The 24,451-nt window shown below is 35.5% G+C and overlaps 1 protein-coding gene across 1 annotated transcript in view; it reads left to right on the top strand.

Annotated features, from left to right (window-relative positions):
• The window catches only part of CSMD1 (CUB and Sushi multiple domains 1), a 1,150,797-nt gene that overhangs the window by 1,088,049 nt on the left and 38,297 nt on the right, over positions 1–24,451 (top strand). The window contains exons 54-57 of the mRNA XM_035542943.1: positions 1,585–1,758; positions 16,430–16,618; positions 19,795–19,968; positions 23,807–23,989. Coding sequence (XP_035398836.1) covers positions 1,585–1,758; positions 16,430–16,618; positions 19,795–19,968; positions 23,807–23,989 — 720 coding nt within the window. The remainder of the gene's footprint in view (positions 1–1,584; positions 1,759–16,429; positions 16,619–19,794; positions 19,969–23,806; positions 23,990–24,451) is intronic.

The following is a 24,451-nucleotide window of genomic DNA, read 5'->3' as shown; positions in this document are numbered from 1 at the left end:
CACTATAATGCCAAATTATCTTTTTTTTTTTTCTTTTTTTTTTAATTACAAATATGTTTTTAAGTACTTGCTACTGTGTGAATCCAACTACTTCAGTGTTGATCAATCAATAGGTCAAGAATATCTATAAAACTAATGAAGCAATAACAAACCAGATCCTGTGGCTAGAGTCTCAGAATCTGAGATCTTTAGTTTTTGGGAGGCATCAAAAAAACAGAACCTGTCAGGAGTAATGACATATAAAGAGGATCTGACCCACAAGAATATGTTTTTGTTGAAAAGGACAACTGAGCAGAATTATACTTCATTATCAGAGTATTTATACAAGACCTAATTTTTGTATTGTAAGAACCCATGGCATAGAATTTGTTCAGGAAACTGTAGAAATTTTATGGTAATAGCATTTTATAGTTGAATGGTTTGTCATATAGGAAAGATAGTGACTGTGAAGACAGTGACTACAGAAAATATTTTAGTTATTGAAACTTAATAATCTGTAACAGTCAAAAAAATGCACCAGCTGGGCTAGAACAAAGTAGATCCTATGTATATACTCACATTTTATTCTGCTGCTTAGGGTATCATCTGCAAATGCTGCGAATGGAATAGTGCACAAAGGGGTTTAAGTGACTGAACTACATTTATTTGTACAATTTAAGGACTAAATACATAAATCTGGATACAGGAAGGTGTTCTATTTAATTTTCAAAGATCAAGTATTGTTGAAAATACTATTTCATAACTGAACTCTGTGGTAAAATAAAATAAAACAGTAAAATTATTTTTCAGGTGTCAGTTCAGTAAAGAAAAGAAAAAATAACAAAGAAATTAATTAGAAGGTATACCTGTGAATAGGATATTTACTTTAGTATGATAGCCATTATCACCAGCACAATGTTGAAAAGCTGCATATATATATCTTTGACTTTCTTATTTTCAGTACCTATGTTTTTTTCTATATTTTTCTGTATTATTTTAATGTCTGGTTATGTGGAAGGCTACAGCTTAACCATTATAAAATATATAAGTATAATGTAAGCATATTAACAAACACATAATATGCATAATGGGAACGATTTAATCCCAACAATGATGTCACTACTGCCAGAAGAAAATCTAATTAAAAGGATTTAAACAAAGCAACTCAACAATTTTGGAACAAGAATGTTTTGGAAGTCCAGAATGTTCTGAAGCAATACTTGAATTCAGTTTGTTTTACCCTACTAGATTTTGAATCTTGCAGATATTTTTTTTAATCTGCATTATTAGGAAATACAGTGCAGTCTCAATATTTTTTAAGGTATAGTACATATCAGTAGGGTGTCAAAATGCATGTACATATAATTATTTATATTACAACTTTCACCATAAGGTAAAAAGTAGATTCTGAAAGTCTTACAGAAAAAATAACATTTTTTCCCTTGGCAGTTAAGATCTCTGTATAAATGCATCATATTTTTTCTTAAACTTCTTGCATAAATATAAAAGAAAATTTCAGAAATAAAAACAGCTTCAACCTGCAAGTGATTCCATGAAACAGTACTTTTCAGTTAGTTGCTAGCATGCCTATTTTTCTTTTAACAGCAATCACATGTGGACATCCTGGGAATCCAGCTCATGGAATGACTAATGGCAGCGAGTTCAATTTAAATGATGTTGTAAATTTTACTTGCAACACTGGGTACTTACTTCAGGGTGCTTCTCGAGCACAGTGCCGAAGCAATGGGCAATGGAGTAGCCCTCTACCAAACTGCCGAGGTAAGAAACTTTCCTGTTCATTCTCTGTTCTCTAATGTCTTATTTCAGGTATTATCCTTTAAGCCTGCCTTCAAAACACTGGGATAAAATTCAGAACACTGACCTTCATGACCTTATTGCTTTCTTTATTCGAGTTTTTACATTTCTATATTGGAAAAAGGAGTTAGCTAAATATTGGGGAAGCCTTGGGTTTTCAGTATTTGACCTCAGAGTTTTCAGACTGTAATCCCTAACATTTAGTTTAGAGACCCATAAAGTCTACTTTATGTCACAAAAGTTATGTTACATTAATAAATCAGTCAGCTGTCTAGCCTGACTTATGTGCACTGGAAGTTTCCATAAATGGTCAATTACTCCTATTAAGAGATAGTTAGGCAAATGAATATTCATGCATCAAAACACTATTATTTCTTCTGTATTTCCTATTTATGGCCACTGTTTTATTTGTTTTTCTCAACCTTTGTCTACAGTTGCAGAATATGAAGCTAATATTAGACCTTTATTGAGATATTTTTCAGACCACTAATATCTGTTCATTGCTCCACTGTTTTGATGTTTTATGCCCCAAAATAACTTGTACTGGTGTAGTAAATGCTTTCTCAATGCTCAATCCAGTAAGTTGCTGATAATATTTAATAATATGGTGAAATGTTTTCTTCTGAATCACTAAGTCAGAAAAGATGTCTTGTAAAACATGCAAATTTTCAGAGAGGTGAAAAACAGGACATAGGGGTGAGTCATACAAGATACACTGGAAGATCTCTAGAGCCTGGAGAAAAGGTTTTGAGATTTTGTATATAGTTTAGTGGTCTTTTTGTGAACTCTCCAGAAGGAAATTGATTTTAATGAGCCTAATTTAAAAATGTTGTAACCCCACTATTATGTCATCTAGCCCCATCTTCCCTTTAGTACCAACCCATAAATTCTCGGTTAGCTCCTCATCCATCCTCAGGCAGAGTTCCATTCACTCCAGCTGATCATTCACATAGGGAAACAACATCCCATTCTTTTCTCCCCTTCCTGTACTTCCTAAAGAGCCTATATCCTTCCATTCCAATAATCCAGTCCTGAGAGCCACCCCATCTCCATGATCCCAATAAGATCATAGCCCCGCAAGCATACACACATCTCACTCATCTTGTTTGCTCCTCATACTGTGTGAGTTTGTGTACAAGGACTTAAGAGGGGCAAACCAGCGTGTTTGGCTCATAGATAGGATTGGGGGATTTCTCTATAATGGTGCCTTTTAGGCATTTCTTTGATAATCTGCAAGTGTTGAAGGTGACCCTGCTTAATCGCCGTTTTGTTGATTTTGTGATCCTTCCCTATCACATCAACCCATGCCCTTTGTTCAGCAACCCTGTCTGTTACTCTTTCACAGGGCTGCTGGTTATTCTTTCCCTCCACTCTCATACTAAATTTAAAGCCTTCCTTATGAGGTCATCCATCCTATTGGTGAAATAGCTTTGCCCTGTGTAGTGAGCTGGATCCCACCTCTCCTAAGCAGATGCTGATCTGCAAACTGGGTCCCTTGGACATAGAACCCAAAACCCTGTCATAAACAACAGTTCTGCAGCCAATTATTGACATGTCTAATTAGTGCACTTTCCCTGGCACCTTTTCCCCTTCACTGGCAGGATTGAGAAAAAAACACCACCTGGACCTCTATGCCCTTTTCTATTGCTCCCAGAGTTGTGTAGTCACCTTTGATACTGTTCAGGTTTCACCTGGCTCACATGGAATAACAGAAGGGGTTAGTAGTCAGAGGGTAAGACGAGCTTTGGCAGTCCCTCCACAATATCACAGGTCTGGGCCCCCAAGCAGGCAGCAAACCTCTCTACTTGAAAGGTCATAGAATCATAGAATGGCTTGGTTTGGAAGGGACCTTAAAGATCATCTAACTCCAACCCCCCTGCCATGGGCAGGGTTGCCAGCCACCAGATCAGGTTGCTCAGGGCCTCATCTAACCTGGCCTAGAACACCCCCAGGGATGGGGCATCCAAAACTTCTCTTGGCACAAGGGTTCCAGTGCCTCACTACCCTTACAATGAAGAATTTCTGCCTAATGTGTAATCTAAATCTATCCTCTTTTAGCTTAAGACCATTCCCCCTTGTCCTATCATTATCTACCTGAGTAAAGAGTCCTTCTCCATCCTTTTTATAAGACCCTTTAAAGTATTGAAAGGTGGCATTCACCCAGAGCCAGGTCACCCCAGAGCTTTCTCTTCTCCAGGCTGAACATATCCAGCTCTCTCAGCCTTTCTTCATAGGAGAAGTCAAGTCAACAGATGGGTGCCTCTGTCCCCTTCAGCAGGGAATCACCCATTATTATGACTCCCTGTTTCTCTCTGATGGTCTTGTGTGGTTTAGGGTTAGGTGGACCAGATCCTTTGCTTGAAGACACATATGGCTTCTCTTCAACTTTGAGGGTGGTAAATCTATTTTGTAGGTGTAAGCCTTTAAATGGGTCAGGAACTTTCTTGGTGCCAGAAGCCACCAGCTTCCATCTTTCACAGAATCATAAAATCATTAAGATTGGAAAAGACCTTTAAGATCATCTGATCCAACCATCACTATACTACCAATGTCACCCACTAAATCATGTCCCTAAGCACCACGTCCAATCTTTCCTTGAACACCCCCAGGGATGGTGACTCCACCACCTCCCTGGGCAACCCATTCCAATGCCTGACTACTCTTTCTGAGAAGAAATGTCTCATAATATCCAACTTGAACCTCCCCTAGCGCAACTTGAGGCCATTCCCTCTAGTCCTATCACTAGTTATCTGTGAGAAGAGGCCGACCCCCAGTTCCCCACACCTTCCTTTCAGGTAGTTGTAGAGAGCAATAATGTCTCCCCTGAGCCTCCTCTTCTCCAGACTAAACAACCCCAGTTCCCTCAGTCTCTCCTCATAGCCCTTGTGTTCCAGGCCTTTCACCAGCTTCATAGCCCTTCTCTGGACACATTCCAGGGACTTAATGTCCTTCTTGTGCTGAGGGGCCCGAAACTGAACACTGTACTCGAGTTTCACCTTCTCCAGAGGTTGCACTTACCTTAATCACGGGCGTGAACACTGTCTGCTTCTTTATTGCAGTTGTCTTTTGTAACTTGACTTTAATTGCTGAAGGAAATTGCAGTCAGTAAAGTTGTGCTAAGGATACTAACATTGGGACTAAAATGATGTAATCAGTTCAGTTATTGGCAGCTTTATTATCTCCACCTGTTGGCTTATTAAAAATTATATTTTATTACAGTGGCTGTTCCTAAGAATAATAATTATCTTTGGTGATTAGCTCATCATATTATTTGAGAGATAGCTAATGCAATTTCAAGCTCAGTATGTGTGGAATTAGTACTTTCATTCTCATTAAAACAATACAGAAATGGCAATTCCCTCAGTCACTACCCTCAGAATTTATTCAAGTGACTTAGTTAGCATAGCAACTTAATTATTGAGGAGAAACAGGAATTAGTAAACCGTTCCTATTTAGGCTCATGTATCTTTTTTTCCTCATATACTATTTTGTATCACTAAACTTCAGTGAACACAGTCTTCTATCTCATCTGTGAAGCATTTTTTATCTGTTAAAAATAAATATTTTTTCACATATCCTGCAGTTTCAGTCCAGGTCTGCTCCGTTTGACTGTCAGAGGCAGTTACATGGTTTTACTGACCAGCTACAAATAAAGAACCCAGCTACAAATAAAGTTATTCAGATACTTACATTGAGCTCAAATGTACACATTTATTAAAAATAAAAGAAAAATAAGAGAAAAAGGAAAATGATGATAATATAATATGAAAAATGATGTGACGGCTAAGAGCATTATGAAAATAAGAATGGTGTTCTTTCAAAGGAATACAGTACAGAGCAGGCTGGTTCAAACCTCTGTGTCAGCCATGCATGTTCCCACAGAACACTTCTCTGGGTACATCTCCCTTGTTTAATTCTAGCTGTGTATCTGGACAAAGAAGTCTTCCCTACTGTCTTCCTAAAACCTCCTAGCATAATTACATTTACATCATTTCACTGTGAACAAAATTTGATACACCATTTATGAACTCTTATGAAATCATAAGGTTTTATGAAATAAAATAGGCTGAAATGATAATTTTATATCCAGAATTTAAAAACAAAACAAAACTAAACTAAATTTTACTAACTAAATGGCTTGTATCAAATTTCATTTTAATTAATTGTTTAGAACTTAACCTAAAGGAAGAAATAGAACTTTCTCCGGCATATACCTTTCCTTCTAAAATTGCCTTTAACTAACAAGTAAAGAACATTTGTATTAAAGTTCATTGTTAATGATGAGTTATGAGTTTGTGTACAAAGGGAGTAAATATTCCAACTCCTTGAGTATAGTACTGGGAAGGGATTGATGTTCCTGGCAAACCTGTATCGTTTAATTCAACAGAGATTTTACATATGACCTTTTTTTCAAACCTCAGTTGGGTTCACTTGAGTCAATAATGAACTTGGTTTCTCTTCACTGAGACTCTGCATGCAGTTGCTACAAAATATTGAATACTGCTTCAGGCTATTGCATATGATTATTTTATTTTATATCATTTATATTGCAAGAGAGTTACTGTCTATGCATAGGAAACCAATATTTTTAGTGAATAAAGGTAGGTAGTTCTCAGGCAGTCTTGCAGTGATACATTGCTGCTATGTATTGTGTCAGTAAAAGGTTAACTAGCAAGTCACAGGCAGCAAATTTACCAAAGAAAGTATGTTGATTTTTTTTTTTGCCTGCCAAAAAAATAGAACATACGAAAGATTATATATGCTACTTTAATGCCATGTGATAAAAGCTCATATGAAACAAAGTACATATGTTTGTATAACCTATTGTGAATTGTAAAGCACTTAATTGCTCTACAGTGGTGTTTCCCCCCACTCTATAATGTCATTATTCTGATCATTTCACAGTGATTTCAGTGTTGATAGACACAATAGATCAGTTTGCTGCTGTTCTGGCAAACTCTTTTGGTATAGTGGTTAAAACATTTAATTTGTTGAAATGGGATCCCTGTAAAGTATTTTTTAATATGGATTTTGGATGTCTTCTGAGGTAACATGATCACCAAAACACCTCTGTCTTGGAAAAACATACTTTCCTACTGTATCTTTTATGAGTAAAAAAAACATGACTCATTGGGATGTTGGGATACTGTAAGATTAAAAAAAACACACTATTTTTTAAATTACTGAAGCAATTATATCTTTTTTATTAATTATATAATATATTTAACATTTGTAATAGATTTACATGGAATGTTGAGTACACTGAGATATGGTTTCAAAATCATAATTTTTGAGGTAGGAAATCTTCACTCCACATGGACTGTACCTTTGTTGTTATTTATTTGATAAAGAGCATGTCAAATAGTCAGCTTACTTGCCTTTAACCTGGAATCAAATGACATTTGAAATATTCTGATTGCCAGTCTGTGTTCTGTTTGGCAAATCTGGCTAAGCGGGACTTGATGCAGCCTGAATATGCTATACCCCAGAACTAGCTAAGAAGATATCAAATCCTAAAACAAATATGTTCAGCATGGTATTTTTCCCTCAGCAGCTTGGAACTGCTTTCCATTTTGTCTTTGGACAGAAAGCCAATCTCTGCACTTTATATGTTTCATAACTCTTAACCACCAAAATGAGAACTGAATCAGATGATTTTGTCAGTGCTCTGCACTCCTGATGGCACTGTAGGTCATTTTTTCATATATTATGTCTGAAGTAAGAACTAGTATGTTAAATGCCACACTTCATTACATCTTCTAGAATGCAAGGAATTGTAAGAAGGAGCTTATCTTGCTCTGTTTTCTTTGCTTTGGTATCCGATAAACTGTTCTATTGCTTACTGCTGGTTCATAAGGCAGTTTCAGATTCATAATCATTGTCAGGAAAGTTTATAGGGATATTCTTTGTTACTACCATCCTTACAATCTGATTTATCTTCCTGTAAATGAGATTAAAGAACTTTTCTCATCTTTAAAAAAAGGTCTCATTAACAATATTTCTTTTGAAGAGCTTAATTAGGCTTTTTATCTTACCAAGAATCTGGTATTTATGAGGCACAGTCAATTTCATCATGTTTTCTTTACCGGGTAAATAATTTGAACCGGTAGTAATACGCTCCACTCCTCAATTGACAAGAAAAATAAACTTTTAGATGACAGCTGATAGAAGGGTGGGAGAGATTGGGACTGACAACTGATTCTTCTCATTCTAAGATAAAACAACTCTGAATTTAAGCAGTTTTCCATCCATGATGGTATCAAGGATTCACATAAGCTGAGAAAACTTTGTGTTGTGTTTTGTTTTTCCAAAGCCAGAGGCCTTTGTTGTTGAGACTTCGCATATTAGATACACCTAATCTATTCATGTTGGTAGTATATTACATCTTTCAGAAGGATATTAATTATTATCAATTGCAGCTCATTTAAGTTTTGTAAATAAATAGGAGGGGTGCAACGGGAGATGCCAAACAATATCTGAGCTTTTTATCTGAAGCTGGCAGAGATACAGGATTTTAAATGACTCCTTTCTGGAACGTTACCTGCCTGGAGATCTGGCTAAGACATCTGTTGTGGTTTAGCCTTGGCAGGCAGCTCAGTACCACACAGCTCACTCTCCCCAGATACAATGGGAGAGAGAATCAGCAAGGTAAAAGTGCAAGAACTCAGGGGCTGAGATAAAGACAGCTTACTGGGTAAAGCAAAAGCCACATGCACAAGTAAAGCAAAACAAGGAATTCATTTGCTGTTTCCCAATGGCAGGCAGGTGTTCAGCCACTTCCAGGAAGCATGATACCACCTGTCATCCCCCTCCTTCTTTAACCCCACTTTTATCCCCACTTTTATTGCTGAGCATGACACCACATGCTATGGGACATCCCTTGGGCCAGCCTGGGCCAGCTGTCCTGGCTGGTCCCCTTGCAGCTCCTGGTGCACCCCCAGCCTCCTCACTGGCAGGGCAACACGAGGAGCAGAAGAGTCCTTGGCTCCGTGTGAGCACTGCTCAGCAACAACTAAAATATCAGTGTGTTATCACTATCACTATTTTCATCAAAAATACAAAACACAGCATTGTGTGAGCCTCTAAAAAGAAAATTAACTCTGTCCCAGCCAAAACCATGACAACATCTCAAAAGGTAGTAGAAACATATTTTGGTGCAACTGAATGGATGTTCACATGTGGAAAACAATGCTCTGATTATCAAAAACCTAAAGAGAAAGATTTTAAGACATGCTCCAGGAGTTGGTACTATTAAGACAAAAAATTACTGTGTTGATGCTACTTGTACATAGGTGCCCTCAAATGTCTGTACACACAGAGAGCACATCTAAAGAAAAGTGACAGGTAAGTACTTCATCTTTCTGATGTATCTGCAAGCAACACCAGCATTCATGCTTTGGACAGAATATCAAGAAGAACTTTCATACGTATCTGAGAGAAAAACACATGCATTTTAAATTAGTTAAACTGGTGATCAAAAACTGTATTGTTTTACAACATTAAACCAAATCAGTTGGAAGCTAAAAATAATAACTGCAAATTCATGGATTTTTTAAAAATATTTCTTACTCCAGTTTTATTTTAGTATAAAGCAAGTTAGTTAGTCATCAAGGCAGTTTGGCAGAATTTTTCCCTTAGAAACTATAAGAAAAAATGCATTTTTGTAACAATGAGAAAATATTTGGCATATTTATATCAATGGCAAAATATTTTGGAATGCAATTAAAAGTGAAGTATGTCAGCTTTTATCTCACAAGTAAATATATACTTAATGAAATCTAGTGCAAATTATTAATGTTAATTTGTACTATTATCAACCACATTTATACTACCGTATTACAGCGAACACTTCTGTGGTCTAGGTTCATCAGAAACATGATACCAGGACCTCAGATTTTTGATAGATCTAAATGTACATAAAAACACTACTCACAAAGCACTCGGTTTCCTAAAGAAATATTTTAGAGTTATGGGTTATGTGGCCAGATTTCCTATGAAAAAATCACTCTGCAACAGGCCCACATTGAAAAAAGTGGCAATAAAAAATGACTCCTCTCTATTTAAGACTTTTGCAAAGTGAGCAGTTAACTATATTGAGCAGTTACCAGCTTTGTGTATTGTTGACTTTACTATGAACTTTACTAAAATTCCATAGGCTGGAAATATTGCAATCATGCTTTTCCAAGCAGTGCCTTCCTAGTCTATATTCATTTCTTAGAATTTATCATAAATTCAGAGTGAATTATCTACTTTTATTCATTTTGAGTAGCAGTCTCTATACGTGTTCTAGATACCAACAGTAATGCAGTACTTTTCAAATAAAAAAGTTAGTTTAAAAACACTGTTGATCAGATATCAAAGTTTAAAAAAGAAGCTTAACATTGTTTCTGTCAAGGAAAAAAATGGAGAGAAAGCGATAGAAAAAGAAACGAAATACTGTGAACGATGTACTTTTTGATGATCATTCAACTTTTTAACAGAAAACTGCCTAAGGGACTCTGACAAAGTCTTTTCACTTCTTTGCCCTCAAGGGTTTGAATCTACTCAGTGTAAGGTTCTGAAGTCATCAGGGCAGACTTAAAGCATTCTCCCGCTTTTCTCAACGGACTAAATTGAGAGTGCCAGAATTCATTTCCCATGTAACCCTTGACAGCTGTCATTGAGAGAAAGCAATCTCCTACTCTCACCATGATTTACAACTGAGTCCCCAGGGTGAAAGGCAATCAGGGAAACTACTGCCTTAGTTCTGTATGCCAGCCAACTCAAATTCTTTTCTAAAGTACTCCTTACTGCAGCCCTTGTTAGCCACACCACTCTCATGTATACATATTTTAAAATCTTTAGATGGTGTTAAATGATACCACAAGCATAATTTTGGTTACTTTTTAGTTCAAGGGACACTATTCTTTTACATAATCATTTTATCAGACTTCATGTATTCAGGTATAACTTCATGCAGCTATATTGTTGCACAAAGCACATGCTTAAGTTTTACATTCAGTGACTATTTTGTATTTTATTTATCCCTGTCTTGGCTAAACAACTATTACTGGTACAAGAATGAGCACTATCACACAGATAGATTGATTCTTTGGGAATATAACACTATTCCTTGAACAATCCATATTTCTGATCTGCACAGAAAATGAAGTTTTTCTGTTCTCCCTGTTGTGTTTCAAAGATAATTTGGTAAGAATTGCTTTTGGGTAGCTTTAGGGCAACATATCTTCATGAAATAATGGTCTCTTTTCTTAATTTCAATTGTTGGCTTCACAGAAGCTAACTTGGCAGGCTTACCCATTAAAACAAAGTTTCAATTTTAAGAAGTTATATAAGGGGCAGCTCTTCTGAATGTATATTATAAACAAAATCTGGGGAAAGACTTAAGTAATCCACAGGATGGAAGATAAAACGAGAAAAAATATATTCCTCTATCAATGTGCAAAACCTTCAAAACATGAGATTTTTTTCAATATTCTTTGGATTTTTGTTCTATTTGAATATAACATTCTGATACTACTATTGAAAGAATTTGGTCAAAAAGTTTCAAAGTTCTGTTTCAACTGAACCAGTATATATTTAAGTGCAATATAAATGATGTTCACTAAATTGATCTGGGAAAAATATTTTTTTCTGTCTTTTCTACAAATTCTAAAATGCCATTTTACTGTTTATTTTTCTGCTTTTTACTTTGACAGTATCTTTATCTGTGCAGTAAACTTTCACTGCTTATTTTTATATAACACAACTTACCACTTTCATCTAGAAATAAAATAATCATTTTATGGTTATTATTATATAAATGATTATATAAAAATAATAATTTTATTTCTAGATGAAAAGGTAGTTAAAGAATTAGTATTTCTGGAAAAAATTCTGGTTTACTAATTCTGGTTAAAGAATTAGTAATTTCCAATGACCTGGAGTTCTCATAACTCACAGATGTGATTTGCACATGACTTGTAACCCGTTAAACCCTGGTAGCATGTCTGCATATATATATATATGTACATATATATATATACACACACATATATATTTATGTGGAAGGCCTTTTTTTTCTTAAAGGTTTGTGTGCGCTTGCAGCCCAGAAGGCCAACTGCATCCTGGGCTGCACCAACAGAGGAGTGGCCAGCAGGTCGAGGGAGGTGATTGTCCCACTCTGCTCTGCCCTTGTGAGGCCCCACCTGGAGTGCTGCATCCAGGTCTGTGGCCCCCAGCACAGGAAGGCTGTGGGACTGTCAGAGCAGGTCCAGAGGAGGGCCACAAAGATGATCAGAGGGCTGGAGGCACCTCTCCTATGAAGAAAGACTGAGAGAGCTGGGGATGTTCAGCCTGGAGAAGAGAAGGCTTCAGGGATACCTCAGTGAAGCTTTTCAGTACGTAAAGGAGGCCTATAAAAAAGATGGAGAGTGACTTTTTACTCAAATAGATAGTGATAGGACAAGGGTTAACAGTTCTAAACTAGAGGAAAGTAGGTTTAGACTAGATGTTAGGAGGAAGTCTTTCACTGAGAGAATGGTAAGGCACTTGAAAAGATTGCCCAGAGGCAGCGGTGTTGGAACTAGATGACCTTTAAGGACCCTTCCAACCCAAGCCATTCAATGATGACATAGAATCATAGAATATCCCGAGTTGGAAGGGACCCATAAGAATCAAGTCCAGCTCTTGGCACCGCACAGGTCTACCCAAAAGTTTAGACCATGTGACTAAGTGCACAGTCCAATCGCTTCTTAAATTCAGACAGGCTTGGTGCAGTGACTACTTCACTGGGGAGCCTGTTCCAGTGTGCAACCACCCTCTCGGTAAAGAACCTCTTCCTGATGTCCAGCCTAAACTTCCCCTGCCTCAGCTTAACACCGTTCCTGCGGGTCCTATCACTGATGTTTACGGAGAATAGGTCACCTGCCTCTCCACTCCCTCTCGCGAGGAAGTTGTAGACTGCGATGAGGTCCCCCTTCAGCCTCCTCTTCTCCAGGCTGAACAGGCCCAGTGACCTCAGCCGCTCCTCATACATCTCATACGTCTTCCCCTCTAGGCCCTTCACCATCTTCGTCGCCGTCCTCTGGACACTCTCCAAGAGTTTAATGTCCTTTTTGTACTGTGGTGCAGGACATGATTCCATGAATCCATCTTCCTAAAAAAGAGAATGAAGTCAGATCTCTGTTTCAAAGCTCTTATTTCAGCCATTGTCAGTATTTTTTTTTAAGTCTAGTTTTAAGGAACAAGAACCAATATTTATTTATTTGTTTGTTTGGTTTTGTTTGTAAAATAAGTAAAATAAGTACTTACTCCCCTATAAGTAGATTTGTGAATTATTTAAAATTTTAAAATGAAAACAACAATGTTTTTTAATGGCATCTTATTTTCTTACCTGAACAAAATGAAATCAGGAAGAGTCATTTGGGGGAAAAGAAAAAGTTGGGAATATTTAAATCCAAACATTTCTTTTCAAGCACATGATAAAAATTGTTAGGCGAAGGGCAAGCATTTCAATGCCATTTTTTCCTGTGGCTTTTCAATGCTTAAGGAAATTTTTGTAAATACTGTATGTCATTCCAGGAATAATATAATTCCTCCATAAATATTCCATTTTCATTCTTCAGATTTATTCATCTCTACCTTTTTGTTTCTGTGCTAGCTTTCAGATAGGAGCAAACTGACTGAAAATGAATGAAACAAAAATGAATTTGAAAATGAATGTGGAACTTTTAAAACTTTAATGACTTCACAAGCACTGTTTCAACTTCTATTTTAAGTGTTTCTCAACAATCAAAGCCATGGTACTAGAAGTATAACCTTCTTGTATTTTACATCTAGAGCCCTTGAAAAAACATAAATGTCAAGAAACTTCATGCTTGTACAAAACAAACAACACAAAATAAACTAAATACAAGGAGTACAGAGGCAGAGATATGTGAGAAAGAAACTTTGAAATGACAAGAAATTAGGTAGACAATATGAATCTTGTGCTGTGTTATCTGCATGTAAATTTCCATACTTATGTGTTTGCATTGATGAAATCTCACTGTAAATATCCATGTACTTGTTTAAGCTGTATATGGCCAATTTCCAATGTTAGAGGACTGAGTTAAAATAGATGTGGATATAATATGAAATGCAGACTACTTAACATGCACCTGTACTAATGATCTGTGTGGATGCAGGCAGTAATTTTAGTTGCACCAAGACATGGTTTCTAATAGAGTCAAGTTTAAATATGATTGATAAATTGATATTAATCCACCTTTGGAATAACACTTCTAATTTATTTTATTCCAGAGGATTTTTATGGTCATAAAAGACAATTAACTTCCATATGTGTTTACCTGTATGGAGACTATTTAAAGAAAGATATGTTCTTGCTAGTAACCAATAGATAGATATAAGTAGAATGGGAAAGTGTTATTCTGCTGTAGTTACTTTTCAGTATGCAGTTTCATCACAAAACTAGAGCATGAACATAGATCTCAGGAGACCTGAGATCAGTTCTGCACCAGTACAAATATCCTGTACAACCTTAGACATCAGTCTGTGACATGATGGCTCAGGTATGGGGTTATTGTGAAGTTGGGGATTAAAACTGCATTACCCTATAACAATGATTTCGGCTGAATAGATTGGGAAAGAATCACTTCTGTCTGAAATTAAACACATTATCCATATTTTTAAACTAAAGGGGGCCTGGGCATAGAAACTTAATTGTGTCTACAACTAAATTGTTAGAAAGTTCTCCAGTGTTTTATATGAACTAAGTAGCATATTCACAAGAATCCAGATACAGATGTAAATTCAAATGTCAAGGAAAGCATATAAATACGTAGATATGTAGAATTTACATATAGATAGATTTAGTTTAAGGTTATGTATGTACAAGGCATCTTTAAGCATGCAGAGAATATAGGTTAGTTCCAAAAGCAGAAGCTTTACAGCAGCACCTACACAGCCTTACACAATGTCTAATTGCTTAACAAACAGGGTTAATTGGGATGCAGTGTGCATTTCTTCTGGGAGCTGTGCTAATTTCTCTAACAAAGAATTGTACTGTGAATGTAGACATATGAGCTCATGCAGATCTGGCTGAATATCTTGGCAGGGCATTATGTGAGTGGGCTGTTGGCTTGACAAACTTCCTCTTGTGTCCCTGTTTTACAATGACAGGTGTATTGTCTGTGACAGAACTAGACTTAGTTGACAGTGATTAGTAACGATGGAAAAAGGCAATAAAAAAGAATGAAATGTATTTCTTGTGTAACGTAAAAAGAATATTTTCTCTTGATAATACTCAAATCTTGAGATCCCTAGAAACAGGAGTTTTCAGAGTCTACGTAGCAAGTACAGAGATATAGATTCCTACAGCCCAGTCTTTCGCAAGTTCCCAAGAGCAGTGAGATTTTAGTACTTTGTGTTTTTGTCTTTTTTAAGGGACAGAAAAGAAGTCGGTGTTAAGGATAAAAAAGTGTTCGTTTCTGTCAGTGAATTCCCAATGTAAACAAATATTTATTTCATCTCTTCATATCTGATTTCTTTTCAACATTTAAAGGGTTATAATACAAAATTTAAATCACTGTTGTTATTATAAAATATAAGCAAATGGGTTGTAATATAAGCTAAATGCAACTCTTTTGGTGAACAATTTCATAGGATTTGGCATAAAGTAGAATGAGAACAGTTTCAGTTAGGAGACTATATATCTTTATTACCCTTCAGAAAAAAATAGATCTCCTCCATGAACCATGTCTCTTCATCAGTCTAGATAATGCCCTGCTAAGCGCTTTATATGCAACATCATGATACCTAATGTTTTTTAGACTTATTCTGTTGTTGTTTTGTTTTTTTCCTGTGTACTTAATTGAAATTAGATGGTATACTTGAAAAGTAGATTCCTGTCAATGTTTGATGAGTAGTAACTTATAATACTGATAATATTCTCACACTTAGAGATCTCATCATCTCATCGTAATCTTCCACCTACAAACCATCATCTGAACTTCAGGGTATAAAGGATTGGGAATGGAGGGGAGATATACCTTACATACCTCAACAGTCGTGTCAAAACCTACATTTTTTTAGGGTTTTTACTGCTATCTGAAAAAAAACATAGTGCTTTTTGGCACTTATCCTTACCCCTTCTCCACTGTCAAATATTTCACTTTTCACCATCCTTTTTCTATTCTATACATTAATAGCAGAAAATATTCTTGTTAATGTTTGAAACAATTTATCTTATTACAGGACATTCAAATAGAAAATGTTAAAGTGTTATTTAAACTATGTACTGGTTTTCTTTTAATTTGGTTTTCTTCACATAAAAATTGCATGTCAGACCAAACGAGGTCTAGGAAGAAAAAGATTAAAAAAAACATCCTCCATTTTCTCTTTTATCTTCCAACCACTTGCATGTCCAAGACTGTTACAATAACTGGAGTAAGATTAGAATGCTATTTTCAAAGCAAAAAAGATCTAAAGTCTTGATCAGTTGAGAACATATCTGATATTCGTCAAATAAAAATCACAGATGATATCAGATGGATAACAGTCATGAGCCGCTAGTGAAGTAACAAAAAAGTCACTGTATCACTTTATTTATGACATTGTTAATATGCACTGTTGATGAACACTTCCTGTCTTACAGTGGTGAATTGTTCTGATCCTGGTTTTGTGGAAAATGCTATTCGGCATGGCCAGCAGAATTATCCTGAAAGTTTCAAGTACGGAACAAGTGTGGCATACCATTGCAAGAAGGGCTTTTATCTGTTGGGCTCATCTGCTTTGACCTGTAATGCTAATGGTTTATGGGACAGATCACTACCAAAGTGTTTGTGTAAGTATTCATTCACTTTAACACTATTCATTCAGGCTTAACCTTGTGGTTCATGATTTTTAGTCATTATAGGAGAAAAAGTGTGTGGTTTTATTGAGGAACAAAACTGGATTTTATGAGCAACATATTGCAAATTGTACAGCTCAGTCAGAAAACATTAAGGCAAGATGGCATGCAGCTTTTCACTGTTGATGTGAAAATGGTTTCAGAGGGAATTATTGAACTATTTTTTCAAACGTCAGAAAGGAAAGATTGTTTGCCCAATTTGGTGTATTGTTATTATATTTAAAAACAGATAGGGAAATCTAAAGGTATTACTCATATGTTATAATTAGGATTGATAGTCTAAAACAATTAATACTTACAAGAAATATTTTTTTCAGACCTCGTATCGTAGTAGGCATGTGAGACCAAATGTATGGAAAGCTGTGTAGGAAAATTTTGCTTAAGAGGGTCTTTTCATAACTTAAGTTCATACTTCCGCTATCACTTTTTCCTGAGGGTGGAAATCTTCAGTTGATTCCTATAATCAGTTCATTGAGCTTCAAATCTCTAGAAAACAACAGCTTGGCTGGTTTTCATTTTCCACTGAGATATTTTTCTTCTCTGATCACTATTAATTTTCTGACATCAGTATTGTGAATTACAATGCAATTAAAGGAAATAATAAATTAAAGTATGCTTTAATTTGAAAACCCATCAGCTGGTTTTATTTTTCCTTTACAGAAATGTGATTGTTTTTTAAACAATTTATTATATGAATTTATATCTACATACTAATCAGATCAATAAATATTACTAGACTAGTGAATTTGTTTTGTGCTTGTTTCCTTCCTACTGCTGTGTATCTAATATCTGCATGACTGAAACAGTTTTGTTTTGCTTTTTAGAACAATCTACACTTTCAGTATCTGTCAATAAGAGCTAAAATCTAAAACTTGAGGTTATTCCCATTTCAGCAATGAAATAATTCAGCAATATATGACTTTAAAAATACAAAATAGTTGTATAAGATTGTTCATTTGGCAAGAATATTTTACTGATGCTTGCATATGCCTCACTGTTTATGTCTTCAAAAAACTGTTATGTCCCTGGCCCAGTGATCCCTTCCAGGACAGGGGGCAGGACAATCTTTACAGAAGGAGCAGAAGAAGATGGGGAATGTAAATCACCCATAATAGCTACCCATCTTTCCACTTGAAGCATTTTGGAAGTTTGGAAGCAATTACATGGCTTTCTGGTTTTAGGGAGAGCTTCAGGAAAGCCCTAGCTGTTAATCTGTTCAGAATAGGAGTTCCTGACCTTGCTCTGGGGACTACTGATTGAGACCCTGGGAACTTTCAAATAAGACTGGGAGGTGCCTAAATTCCTCAATCATTTACTGGGCTAGCTGTTGCTAATTTGCTGCTGATGGACTGAAACACCATCTGAACCTCAAATATCTCTAGGAAAAATTTAACATTCTTTCATTGAGATAAACTCGCAATGAAATGAATAGGCCTTTTTCTATTAGAAAAATCTGGTTACCTTTTCATAGATGTAGTCTCTCAGACTCTTTTCAAGCACTGTAAAAGAGATTTAATTTTCAAAGGTTATCAGTGACAATCTCTTTAAAGTTTAAGATTGTTTTTGGGATAGGGAAAACTACACAATACTTGGAGAGGCAGGCAAGATGAATTTCAGACCCAAAGTAGACACTATGTTTACTGTGAACAATTCATGTTCAAAAGTAGAAAAGTAGAAGAGCATTGCTCTTTTACATGCAAGGTAGTACACGAGCGCCATTGCTTAAAAATGGATTATTTTCTTTTTAAGCTAGGAAAATTTTATGCTACTCACTACAAATCATTATACGAACACATTAAGGTTATCTACATGATTTTTCTTCCAAGAACTCTGATGTTTCCATTAACCTCTCCTTTTCCCCCACTGCAGCTCCTTCAGAATTGTGGCAGGACTTGCATTTGCATGGTAGTGCAGCGAGCTCATTAAAGTAATTGATCTGGCTAAAAACTAAAACTAAACACTTTTTAATTATTGTTATTATTTCTGTGGGTGTACTGTTCAGCCAGATCAGTGTCCTGATTTGGTTACCGTTTGCCACATGAATACTTGTGCCAGCTCAAGGAAAGCAGCAGGAACACACAGCTGTGTGTGAAGAAAAGTGGTCGGGACCATGCCTTTTGGAAAAAATCCATTCTGCAGTCAGTTTGATATTATCATGGGACCAACTATAACACAAATAATTTTGATGAATGTCAGAAACAATAGTCATCAGAAGTTGTCCATAATTAAGTCTTTTTTTTTTCTTCTTTAAAAATATATTTGACCCATAGATCATATACTCAACTAACTTTTAAGGCTTCTCAAGCTCAATACCTCTTTCTTAAGTGTTGCCGGTTTAAGTTGAGTGACTATTTACTACAGTTATGTAAAATATATATTCTTTGATTTTCTTTCTCCACTGCATGACCTAAGTTTTGCACAGAAAGCATTCAGAATTTTATTTCTACCTCACCTTAAAATGACAAATGGTTCCATGTTTCCTCATATAACAGTTCTCAACTACTTGTTTGAAAGTTATTCTATACCAAAACAGTAGAGGTGATTTTTTCTCAAACAAAATGTACCCATTAACTTCAGCATAAATATAATTCATAATTTACCAGAATGATCAGTAACTCATTTTCCTCTTGCTCACTTTAGTGCAACACATTGTTAAAATAATAATACAGATTATTATTTTTTTTTATTTCTCTGTACTGCCTAAACTGCCTCTAGTTATTTTATAGGTATGATAAAACTACTTAGCATTACTATATCTGTAATAAAGATGCACACTGCAACATTAACCTTCTTCTGTTTCTTCTTTCCCAGCCTTAACAGAAAAGATCTGTATAGTTTGTAGGTGAGGACAATGAATAGAAATGAATGAGGAAGGAGAGTTCTGTATATCTCTAGGGAAAGCTGGATAAGTTAGTTTTACATATAGTTTCTATATCAAGTATTATGAAGGACCAGTAAGTGATCTATAGTGACAGTGAAACTTAAAAGATGAAAGAGCAGAAATCCAGAAATAAGTTTATTTTGTGTACTGGCTTTGTATGTAATACTTATAACATGCTTATTCTGTGCCATAAATATATCTTATAATATTGTGCTGTTTCCTCCGCCAGCCATTTCTTGTGGACATCCTGGGGTACCTGCCAATGCAGTTCTTTCAGGAGACAAATTTACATATGGCTCCATAATTCACTATTCTTGTACAGCGGGTCGAAGGCTCATAGGAAATTCTACAAGGGAGTGCCAAGAAGATAGCCACTGGAGTGGGACTCTCCCTCACTGTTCAGGTAGTTGTACAAACCACCTTGTAATTACATGAGTAAGGGTATTCTCAAGCAATTTTAACTGGAGTCAGATATTTGTGGTGTGGTTTTTTTGTTTGTTTGTTTGTTTTTCCAGTTATCTTTTAATTCACCAAAAGCCACTCAGATAAATTATAACCATTTATTGAAATATTTGGAAACATTTGCTCCAATTCTCTTTGTCATTACTGTGGTACCTTTGCTCTTTAGTTAGATGATACAGCTGGATGCTGCAGTAAATAGATGCCAAAAAACACTGTTTGAAACTGTTAGAGTTCTTCTTTACATGCATACATTTATTCACTGTTGTGTAAATATAGATTGTTACACATAAAAATGTTGATTAAAAAACACCACAGCAAATGTACTGGTTGGTAAACTTCCTGCCTTATGTTCGTTTTTTCACTTACAGGAGTATTCTTTATTAGTACAACAATGTGCAAATATTATAAACCTTTGTTTATAGCATTGTTTTTAGTGCTGCCAGGAAGTTCATGAACAGTTTATTCCCCCCCAGACTAACTATGCAAATTTCGAAGGAGCCATAAAACATTGTATGTTTTTGTTGAAGTCAAGAGTTCAGATCAGGATTGGCTACTAAGGACATCCACAGCATATTAATTAGTTTTATAACAGAAACAAGCCTATACACTACAGAATACAAGAAAGCAATTACCTGTAAAGTTGTGGGAGAAAATTGTCTAATGAGAAAATTGTTCCATTATTGCACATTATAAAATCTTCTTATATCTTCCCCTAAGCCCATCTGGTTCATTGTGGTTCAATTCAGATTTGACCATTATTCATTAATTCAAATAGGTGTAAGATATTTAAGTTTTGTACTCTTATTTAGAGTTCTTGAACAACAGTCCATTCATAAACTGATTCTGTAAAGACGCTGAACAGAATTTGAAGCACTGTGGAAAGGAAGTAAATTTAAATCACTCACGTATCCTGTCTGCTCTCTACTGCTTAAAGAAGAAAGTTTAATTAGAGTCTTCACACAGCTCTAGGGCTCATTGCTGTCTTGGTCTTTATGCCTAAACCTGAAAGGAATCTCTGCAGGACAGTCATATGGATAATTTCCACACAGAATTGGCCTTTTCTTGCTTATCTTAAGCTCAGGTTTATGTCGGTCACCTTTTTGTCCAGTAAAAGGTGCCAGATCTGAGATTGCATCAAGACTTTAAAATTTTAAATGTCAGAGCCCTCTGGTGCTATTACCCAACATTTCCTACCACAAGGGAGATTCTGATTCTGGTGGAAAGAAATTCTAATCTCTAGCAATTGAGACTCTTCAGATAACAGTCCTCAGTGTGATAATATTTTTAGAGACTTTTTATAGACTTGTGTCTGTATTATAAAAATATAGATTTTTTGACCATGAAAGACTACTGTCATCATCCCATCAGAAATGAAAACATATCTAGTGCAACTAAAACATTGTTACTGATGCAGAATTTAATTTTCTAAGTTTGATTTTGGTCTGACGCCCTCTTGTAAGCAAGGAGATTCTGTAGGAAAAGGAGAAAGCAATCTGTGTTGATTAAAAAGATAAAAAGTGTCTGATTTCTCTAAAGCATTTAGAATTATAAAAGTAACTACACTTTCCATGTTAGATATTCAGGAGCTGACTCCTTTTAAAAATATACAAATAATTTGTATTCAGAATGTCAGTGAAAGAATGATTGGGTCCAGGACAAATGAGACAGCTAATTTGGCTTATACTAAAGAGGTATGTAAAACAGTCTTGAAACCTCTTTCTGCATTGGGCTTATTTCTTTTTTATATATTGATATATGTCTGAATGCTTGATGATATAAATACGATCTCCATGTTGTTTTCCCCTGGGACCTGATTCAGTGATGGCCACTTGTATCTTATGAGATAAGTGATAGTTGAGAGTGTTCAGAGTCACACTGAATGAGATTTTTTTTAGGATGACTCCCACTTATTTTTCAGTAATGAACATGTAATCATCTACATTGCTAAGTAAAAAGCGCCTAGACTCCAGAACTCTAGGATTGTCTTTGTCTGTACTGTTTGCCTATAAATTTGCTTGGCTCTAGTTTAAGCTTTCTCCAAGACAAAACTAGTGTCCGAAGAAAAAAATATGGTCCTTTATCTAGGATAATTTCCACAGCATCTATGTCCACAAACAAAATGGGACATCATCAGAATTTTGGAACCCTAGATCCTTCTTCCCTGAACAGTTCCTCCAAGCCAAAGTCTCTCCCACATATCTCAGTTTCATGCTATAAACACACTACAGTGATAGCCTGAATCACAGCCCTCATACTATTTCATGCATTTTAAACAGAGAAAATGCCTGTGAAATAGTAATGTCTTGGGGGAAAGGGAAGGAAGTGGCATTCAGAGGCCATATCTGGACTGCTGATTGAAAAGTGCTGGGATGTAGATCCTGGACACTAGTACTTGATCACCTAAACCACAGAATAGTCCCTGGAATGGTTTTCAGTCATCCCAGTGAGCACCCCATCTAATAATGCACAGGTGGTTTGTGAGTTAATGCTGGAGATCATTCTCAGTGGGCACTTTGGATGCAGCCACCAGTTTCAGAGAGTAAGTTTAATAGTACATGTGTAGACAGAATGTACCAGCTGGCTTCAAGACACTCACATGTTTCCAAGTATGTATTTGGACAAGGAAATCTAGGTCCAAATGCTGCACAGCAGGGTAACAAGAATAATCTGTTCTAGAAGAAGCTAGCACTAAGCAAAGTGGACACAACCAAGGCCTGTTTGTCTCAAACTTGCTATACTGAAGACCTCCTGCTGCACACTCTAAAATCATACTTTCTGACAAATACAAATTTTCATTTCTAAAATAAGATTTTTTTTGTGAGTTTTCTCAACCGTTTTGCTATTGTTCAAGATTTTGTCTTGAGAAGTGTGTGTTATTGAAATAATAAAACTATATAAAAAGATATCAAGTTCAACCCGTGGAACTACATAGGCATATTTTGGAAAAAAAAAAAAACAAAAAAAAAAACCCTTCCTTTTGAATAGAAATTCAGAGGTATAACTTAAAAAAAAAAAAAGAAAATGAAGGATTATAAAATAGAAACTTTTTCTATGGACCATTGTGAATGACAGTTTAGGGGAGAGACAATTTTATGAGAAAATGTATTTAATCATTGCTACTGAGACCATACTTCCTTGTCAACCTTGGGTAGCTCTTACTGTAGCATCTACTTTATCTGACAAGGCAGTTGATTAGTTCATCAGACCTGTAAAGACATGTTTGAGAGGACTGTTTTGCTGCACTTTTTTTCTCTTCTAACTCTGTAGCCAACCGTTGCATAGTAACTAAAAAGGTAAGCAAATTTCTGTTCCTGATAGGCACAGAGATACCATTTAGTCTTTCCTGCAGATACAAGTATTTCAGATATATTTATTAAGAATATTAAATATGATTTTACTCACTCTTTCTGTTCTCTAATTTTTCTTATCAGAAGTTAATACTCTTAGAGAGTTGAACAATAAAATACCATGTGTAGAAAATTATTATTATTTAAAAATTTTTTTTCAGAAATGTTGACGGGGTGCTTCCTGTGTAAATTGTCTTTTCTCTCTCATTTATATCAAATTCTATGTTTAGGTCTGTTTAGATCGAAGATAAGAAGTAGGTTAAAAATACATGCCATTTTCATCTTTAGTTTCATGACACCTGGAAGAAGAGTGGTTGACTGTAATAGAAACAATCCAGTTAGTAGTATTATTCGCAAGAGAGAATCGTACCACTACCATTGCAGTTACGTATAACTTCTGTCCCAATAATTCTGCTGTGTTGTTTTTTATAGGAAATAATCCTGGCTATTGTGATGATCCAGGAATACCAGCTCATGGGTCTAGACTAGGGGATGAGTTCAAAATAAAAAGTCTGCTACGTTTCTCCTGTGAAATGGGTTATCAGCTGAGAGGATCTGCAGAACGAACATGCCTGCTTAATAGTTCTTGGTCAGGTATACAGCCTGTGTGTGAAGGTAGGTATTGATGACAGCATCGACATTTATGACACCATTGAATACCTTACTAATGAAATTTTATTATTTAATTAGAAAGAAAATTATATGACAAAAAAAATGCTTTCAAATTTCTCTGCAGAAATTTGATACAGTTTGCAAGCATTTAATGCTTTGTTTTAAAACCTAAGTCCAAACTAAGTATATATTGGAGTATATATTTATAAAAAAAACTTTGAGAAAATAATACAATAAACAAATAATGAGACTGGAAATAGAGAATAGATATCTAAGTTAAATGTAAAATTAAATGGTACTGATTGAAAATATGAAAATGGAGTGATAAGTAAATCTGTCATCCATCTTCTAGCAATAAAGTATTTTCATATTATCTTTCTGTGTAGTGTCTACACATCAAGGACTGAACAAATGAAAAAAATAATGTTTTCTTAACTAAGTATAAATAAACAAATATTTCTCTAC

Source organism: Cygnus atratus, chromosome 3 (assembly GCF_013377495.2).
Source record: "Cygnus atratus isolate AKBS03 ecotype Queensland, Australia chromosome 3, CAtr_DNAZoo_HiC_assembly, whole genome shotgun sequence".
NCBI lineage: Eukaryota > Metazoa > Chordata > Aves > Anseriformes > Anatidae > Cygnus > Cygnus atratus.
This window is presented reverse-complemented; position numbering and strand designations above follow the sequence as displayed.